The 7,994-nt window shown below is 49.9% G+C and overlaps 1 protein-coding gene across 1 annotated transcript in view; it reads left to right on the top strand.

The window, feature by feature from the left end:
* Nucleotides 1-5: 5 nt before the first annotated feature.
* LOC104074909 (cytochrome P450 4B1-like) overlaps nucleotides 6-7,994 on the top strand; it is a gene marked incomplete at its 5' end in the record, with an annotated part of 11,647 nt that continues 3,658 nt past the window's right edge. Inside the window, 6 exons of the mRNA XM_009575213.1 lie at nucleotides 6-44; nucleotides 4,009-4,153; nucleotides 4,812-4,856; nucleotides 5,399-5,526; nucleotides 7,083-7,207; nucleotides 7,325-7,476. Of these exons, the coding sequence (XP_009573508.1) occupies nucleotides 6-44; nucleotides 4,009-4,153; nucleotides 4,812-4,856; nucleotides 5,399-5,526; nucleotides 7,083-7,207; nucleotides 7,325-7,476 (634 nt within the window). The remainder of the gene's footprint in view (nucleotides 45-4,008; nucleotides 4,154-4,811; nucleotides 4,857-5,398; nucleotides 5,527-7,082; nucleotides 7,208-7,324; nucleotides 7,477-7,994) is intronic.

The raw sequence follows: 7,994 nt of genomic DNA, 5'->3' as shown, positions 1-7,994 counted from the left end.
TCCCCGGCCACCCCACCCACTGGCTCTTCGGCCACGTCCATGAGGTAGGGCGAGAGCCGGGTCTGCAGTGCCGGTGGGCAAGGAGGGAGTGCGGGGCGCGGTTCCCCCACGGCGGGAGGAATGATTCCATTGGGACTCATAGCCGCGGTCCCGGAGAATTGCTTCTCCCAGCCCCAGGGGGAAGGGAAACGTGGGCATCCCTGCTCTCCGCCATACAAACTGCTTTCTCTGCTCGCGGTGCCTGGAGAGCAGCACACGCAGGCTGCTGCAAAATGCACGGTGGGAAGAGGTGATAGCTGGCTCGCAATTTAAGAAAGCAATAATATAACATAGCGTGGGCAAGGTCATCCCGGAGTGTAACCCGGCATTGGTGCCGGAGGCAGCAGAGCCACGCTGCTCTGTCCCGGGGCAGGCTCCGCTGTCACCTCTCTGCCCCTGTGGAAGTCAGGGCACGGCCGCTGCGGCTGTCCCTGCGATGCTGAGCAGATGCACGCTGCTCCCAGCGTCCGGAGGCACCTTCCCTCCCTTGCCAGCTTGCATCGGCTTCACGGCCAGGTAAGCCAGGCAGGGGATTGATCCTTTTAAGCCACAAAACACATCCTAGGTATAGCATCCAGCACAGGGGCCACGGATCTTTTTAAGGTTGCACTAAAGCCATGACTAACTAAACCCACGTGCATAAGCAAGCCTTGTTCTGGGCACTCGTGGCGTGGATGACTGTTCCGCGAGGTATGTGCTTGCCTGCACAAATCAGTGTGACTACCTTGGCAAATACATTTGCACCACTCATCAGCAGCTTCGTGAGGAGTAGCTGAGCTGCTTGATGTGAAAGGCTTTTCCATACATGCTAAAGGCTGCTTCAAATCGCCCTGACCTCTCCTGGGCTCTGCTGATGTCCTGCTCTGGTCAAATCTGTGGCACATTAAATAACTGGCACCCTAAAAAGTAGCTGGGAAATCTGGAGGGGACCTCCTAGGGCTTGTCTCTGTGCCGTGGCAACCCCAGTTTTGCTGCACTGGATGGGACAGGCAGTCTTTTGGCAATGTAAGCATGAAGATGGGCCAGTACAGGGCTTTGTTGAGCTGCCAGTTAGACTTTAAAACTGCAATTAAATAAAGTATGTTCGCCTGTTTGTCAGTTGTGCCTATTTATCCTGGAAAGGGATTTAACCATTTGTGCCAATCACTCGCTCCCATCGTGGCTAGGTTGTGCACGGCTCAACTTTTACCTCGGACAGTATTTTTTTAATAATTCCTGTTTTGCAAATTTAATCATTTGCTGATTAAATGCTGCTGAATTCCCCAGAGCCCAACAGTTCATTGAGCCAATGAGGAAACTGGCACATGCTGAATACAAAGTTTACAGGCACCTGGGGGGAGGACCCGAGAGCTGTATTCAGGGAGAGCACTGACATTTCCTATTCTGTTGATTTAAAGGGATTAATTGCCAGTTTTGATTCAGGTCGGTTTAGTATATTTGTCATGCTTTGGGTGAGGCTCCTGGGAATACGTCATTTTGTTTTAAAGCATTCTTAGTCTCTGCTTATCCAAATCACTTGGTAGAAATTACATAAAAGTGTCAGGAGAGGTTGTGTAGAGCTGGTCAGTCTCACTGAAGCAGCACAACTTAGTTAAAACCCCGAGTGCCAGCCCTGAGCTGGCCAAACTGACTTCCCAAGGTCACAGTTGGTGGGAAGCAGAGGAGAGCGGTGCAGGGGGGCTGTCGGTCCCTCGGCAGCCCTTTGCCTGCGTCTGCCCTGTGCGGGCGGCTGGTGGAGGGGAGCCAGCCTGGTTTTGATGGAGCACAGAGCAGCTTCGTGCTCAGATTTCAGTTCCTGTGTTTTCTGTTTCATTTGCTATGGGTAAGTAGTCATTAAAAGTGCCTTTAAGCACCTCTTCCCAGATGCTTTTAATGTTGGATCCGTTTCAAAATTTGCATTTCTGCATGAGATCAGCCTTTTACCTTTCTTCCTTAGACCCAAGCGGGTGTTATACTTTTCTTTCCAAGCCCCCAAGGGAGGAAGAAGTGGAAATGATGGTCTTTCATCCAGAGCCTGGTAGCTGGAGCCCTGGTTAAAAAGCAGGAGCTTTCCGTTCCTGTTCCTCCGCAGCCCGCAGGACTTTACACCCTCTGCCCACCCCACCCCCCCCGGAGTGCTTGGCACAGCAGGTGGAGGTTACTCACCTTGGGGGTAATCTCTCCTCTCAAATAAACCCATCCCACCCTCTGCCAGTGCAGGGATGGTTCCTGATAGCACAAACCAAAGGCTGGCACTCCAAAAGCAAGGTTGGATGCAAAGGCTTCTAGCATTAGGACTTCTGCCAGCGAGGCTTGCTCAGCATCTCCCAATTACTTCCATTTATGCTTTCTGTGATTTCATGACAGGAGGAAGCACAAACAGCCGTATCAAAGAGACTTTCACATGTTCAAGAATCGCTTGGCTAAAGGCACCGTGCCAAGCCCCATTTCTGCTGACATTGCCGAAGGGGTGGGCGTTGGGGAGGACTGCCTCCTTTTACCCCAAAACTTGATCCCTGCAACCAGAGGAATTGATGGTTCTCTTTAATAAGTCCAAAATCTTGAACTTGAGCAGGAGAATTTGAACGATAACTTTCTATCATAAACGATAACTGGGTGTAGTTCATCATTCTGCCGAATGCAGGAGACACACGGGATGTGCTGCAGGGACCTTCCCGGCTCACGGGGAAGGGGGCTCAGCCTTGGTGCCCGCAGCTGGCCGTGCCCCCACACAGCCTGCGCAGTCCCCTGGCAGACACCCTGCGGCTCCTGAGCATCCTCTCCGAGACGGGCCTGACGTGGGTGATTATTTGAGTACAAGCCATCTCCCGGGTTGAGAAACATTAGCCAAACTAAAAGCTGAACTGAGATAACTCAACACCAAAGCGACTGAGCAAATATTCGCTTGACTCAGTCAATAGGGTGACTTTGTGGCTGATTTCTACACCAGTATGCAGATATAATTGAAGTTCAAGCTTCAAGTCAAAGCACCAGCAGCTACGTCAGCCCTAGCTCACCAAAATCCTTCCCCCTGCATATTGTGGCAGAGCAGTTTCTGTTCAAAGAAAAGGGAATTCTTACATGGTTTCGTCTCTGTGACCTTTTTTTCTCTGCCAGTGACTTTGGATCTTTCCACCGATGTTTCCACTTGTTCTTTGGCTATTGCCTGTTTGATATAGAACAACACTGGCTAAAAAAGCAAGAAAGCAGTGATCACTTTCAAAGAGTGAACCTGTCAGTGTCGCTGATACGAATGCTGATGCTTGCGTTACTCCTCAGCGTGCAGCTTCCAAGGACCAAAGATGAACCTTTCTGGGAGCACCAGCTCTCCATCGCCTATTAAATTCAATTCCTGGAAATCAATGAAATCTTAATCTGATGTTATTAAACAGCGTCCCCTGCTCTGTACACTCCATCAGTGACTGTGGACTCATTCTGTCGAATTTTACCTGGACACTGGCCTTCTCCACCTAAAGGGCTGGAGGAAGCTGTGGCCCAGGTTTCCCGGTCAGGAGGCGTCATTGCACTGGGGCAGACTCAGCAGCGATGCTGTTGGCTGCTGTAAAAGTGGTGCTGTATTTTCTCACGACTGCAGGGTGCCAATTGCTCAGCCATGTGCAAGTGAGAACATATTTGCACGCCACAAAATGCAGATGCTGTCTGGGGCAAACCTGAGTCTTCTTTGGGGTGGCCATGGAAAAAGAGCAGATAACGTACGTGCACTGATAGGCACCACCACTGTCCCTAAGGATGTTCTCCATGGTTAGGGTCAATTGATAAGGAAGAATTATTTTATATGAGGTTTAAAAGTAACAAGCATGTCTTACTTCTGATGCTCTGCAAACCCAGAGGGACAACATCTTGTTTGCCATTACCTGGTTTTGTGACACAGAAAGACCTTGAGCTTTTTAAGACAGTGGTTTGGGAGATTATTTATTTTTTCCTCTGAATCTAAGTATTCTTTCTCTTTTTACTTCCCCACAACTACAGTTTCTCAAGGAGGAAGAGGTGCTGGACAAGGTGGAGATCTGGGCACAGAAGTACCTATATGCTCACCCTCTCTGGTTCGGGAATTTCTCAGCATTCCTGGTTGTCACCGATCCCGACTATGCCAAGGCTGTGTTGGCCAGAGGAGGTAAGAAGATGATGTCTTCAGCTGTGGAGCAACAACCGTAGCCTGCAGATTTCCCATGCCAGCCTAAAAATTCACAGCAAGGCAGGGTTTCACAGAGAGGTTGTCTTGCAGAAATCATCTAAAGGCACGGAGTGATACCCCTCCTTCGTGAAGCTAACAAGCTTCATGCACAGACAGGGCTACGGGGGTGATGGGGGCCCCTCCAAACCTGGCAAATCAAACTTCCTCAAGTGCTGCTTGAAAAGTTACCTTCTCCGTGCCTGACCCCAGCAAGGAGAAGACAGCTGGAAGCTTTTTTCTCAGCTCAGACCCCTGGGTCCTACTGCGGAGCCGTATCTTCAGTGCACCGAGAAAGAAAGGTGCTTAACAGTGCTGTCTGGGAGGGTTATTAATTTGTCACACAGCACAGACTTTGGACTACCAGTATTCTTGTTTGTTCCAGTCTGGGCATCTGCTTTTATATGTGTTTCTTGCAGCTGGGCCAAACAGTGTTGTTTTGTTGTGAAATACGGTTGAATTCTGCAGGAATACCACCGATTCTGCTTCATACCCACCAAAAGTGAGAGCCCAGAGGAAGCTTTAAGGTGCAAACCAGTAGATTGGTGCTAGTGAAACATTTACCATTTTCTTTTCTCTTTCTTGATGATTTTTTTTACAGATCCCAAGGATAACATCAACTATAAACACCTTGTCCCGTGGATCGGTATGTATTCCCAGGGCTTTGCCTACCAGGAATGATTCTGAAGTTAGTCAAGAATATGCTATAAATAAACAGCATTGTGCTTGTTCCTTGGTGCAGCTATAGCCAAAAGCTTCCTGAAATTATTACGTTTATTGAAAAAGGTACTAAAGAATGCTATTTTTTGTGATTCGAGGAAAGAAATTTCAGACATAATCATACATACAAATGAGAACCACTTACACCTCCATAGTTAGCAAAGGGCGGTGACGGGAGAAGCTCAGATTCAGCAGAGGACCGGTGAAAAATGCATCTGCTGATCTGAACGTCTCAGCTCCAGCAGTGCTGGTGTTTCTTTTCGGGTGCAGCGCTGTGTGGTTTCAGTGAGCAGGGCTCTGCTCAGCCTGGGGAACCCTGGAGCTGATGGCAGCATTTGGAAACACTCTCTCGTAGCAGCTCAGACAGCAGATTCAATCGTGCTCCTTGCAGGCAGAGGCTGTGCCCGCGGGCAGGTGAAAGCAGCCTGCTTGTGCCCAGCAAAACATGCCTTGCCTGTGTTTCCTCAGGGAACGGGTTGCTGATCTTACATGGTCCAAAATGGCACCAACATCGAAAACTCCTGACTCCGGGGTTTCATTACGACATCTTGAAACCATACGTGGCCCTGATGGCAGAGTCTACTAACGTGATGCTGGTAGGACTCGTATCTGATGCTCCTCTCTCTGCCCTGTTTTCTTTTCCCTGATCCTGACTGGTTAGGAGGTAAATGCTGGAGCAGGGTTTTCTTGCAGTGCCCGTACTCACAGCCTGCTAAGTGTAGGGACAGGCTGTGGTGGTCGAGGCTTCTGAGCCACCACAAATCCCTGCCTGTGGGCTGGAAGGAACGAGCAGGTTGAGCCTCCCTGCGGGGACTACGTCTGTGGTACTGCTTTGGGCTCCGTGGCTAAGATTTGAGGATTAATGTTACTGCCGTCCCCAAACTGTGCATAATCTGAATCCCAAATGCAACTTCTTATAAGGCGTTTTTGTAAATGAAAAATTGAAGTCAATAAAGGTTCATAATAAATCCCGAAAATACAAAGGTTGGAACAGAGCTACACTGTGACCTAACGCTAAAGGTTATCATTTGCTGTCAACGTGCCCATGACTGGATTGCAATCCCTGCCTTGCCTAATACACAGTGAAACTGCACTGTTCTTCCATCCATCAGTGCTGGGCATGATGGAAACCAGTGTGAATTACAGGTGAGGGGCACCAGGCTTTGTGCACATGGACCGGCAGAAGTCTGGGTGCCAGATCTATTCCTTCTCCTTTGCCTCCCTCCATTCAACCTCCACAGCAGCTCCACATGGATCCTGGCTGTCCTCCCTCCCACCGGCCCAGGGAACAGCCAGGAGCCGGGGGCTGGAGAGCCAGGAGAGCTTTTGTAAAGCACACAGTTGCCTGGCAGTTTATAATTCCTTGCAGACGATGCAAAGTCCCTATTGTGGGAGCCCATGCCACCAGGTGGCAATCTTTGTACGTGCTAAGGACGCAAGTCTGTCCATATAAGCCCTATTCCCCACCCAGGTTTCATGCTGTGGGAGCTCAGATGTGACTGTGCTCCTCCATCTCCTCCCTTTCGCAGCTTTTGAGTGCACAGGTTCCTTACGGCCAGGAAGGGACAGAGGATTCGACATCATTTCATGTCTGCTAGGCAAGAGACACTATTTATAGTTTCTGTAGGGATCCCCAACGGGAAGAGTTGAGCAAGAGCTCCTATATTATATGCTGGAAAAAAACAGTGGGAGAGAGATCATGAGATGGAAGCTTGCATCTTAGACACCAAAAGCACCAAAGTCATATGTGCTTGCAAGAGAGGGACAGAAAACACAGACTCGGTGAAGCCCAATGCCGACATATGCTGCTCTTGTGCAAGAAACACACTGCACCCTAAGAAAGACTTTGGTAACATGCCCCCTCACCCAGCAATGCGCCCGTCCTGGGCTTCTCCAGGGTGCCTTTGCCCCCAGGTAGGGTGTACCAGGGCTCACTGCTGCCAAGATCTGAGAGTAGCAGCTGCCTGAGGCAAGTCTTGTATTCACCATCCCGTCTTGGCTTCCAGGATTTTGATAGCAACCAAGAGATCCTCTTCTTTTTTCCATTTCTCTGGGATGTATCCCTAGCTGAGCACTCATTTAACCAGAAGGTGACTGCAGATCATGCAGAACTGTCCCGTGCCTTCTCATTTCTGTCTCCTTTGCACCCTAGGATAAATGGGAACAGCTGATCACAGACGGGAAACCGGTGGAGCTCTTTGAGCACGTCAGCTTGATGACTCTCGATAGCATCATGAAATGTGCCTTCAGTTGTCACAGCAACTGCCAAACCAACAGGTCAGTGCTGGCTGCCCCAAGCCCTGGCAGAAAGTTTGCAGCTCCTATGGGAAGTGGGCAAATTGCTTGTCGTGATGGTCCCAAATTTACAAACTTCAACCATTCCCCTTTCCCCAGGAAAAACACCTACATCCAGGCTGTCTATGACCTATGCCACATGGTGCACCAGCGCCTCCGCATCTTCCCCTACCACAACGACATCATTTACTGGCTCAGCCCCCACGGCTATCGGTTCAGGAAGGTCTGCCAGCTCGCTCATGACCACACAGGTATTCCCTGCCTTCATCCTCTCCCAAAGCTTTGGAGCAGGGTGGGTGATGGCTGACCAGAGGCAGTCGAGTTACCTCCTTGCCCATGCAGTGATCCTGCCCGGAGGCTCGGAGCCGGGATCCAAGCAAAGCATCAGCTTCCAGCAGTGGTCTGATCTCAGATCTCACAGGTCTCACAATTCCTGGATTATTAAACGGATTAACAGAGGAATTCCCCTTTGGGAATGCTCCTGTTAAATGACCAGAAACTGGTGAGACAAGGGATGGGCTCTGCAGGCCACACCAATGCAAGGAATGATTTTCCTTTCCAGGCTAGGCATCATTTTAATGCAAGAGGGGTGGGTAAAATAGGCTGAGTCGTCTGTGGTGGACAAAGAAGTTTGCAGAAAAGGATGGTAATGTACACAACAATTGCTGCTGAAAAAGCCAAACTGCCTGGGATGCAGAAGCACATGTCAAATGCACCATGAACTGAGCGGTGGTCACCCCCTTGGGTGAGCTTTGCATTGGCAGGACAA

This window comes from Fulmarus glacialis, unplaced genomic scaffold (assembly GCF_000690835.1).
Source record: "Fulmarus glacialis isolate BGI_N327 unplaced genomic scaffold, ASM69083v1 scaffold23850, whole genome shotgun sequence".
NCBI classification, from domain to species: Eukaryota; Metazoa; Chordata; class Aves; order Procellariiformes; family Procellariidae; genus Fulmarus; species Fulmarus glacialis.
This window is presented reverse-complemented; position numbering and strand designations above follow the sequence as displayed.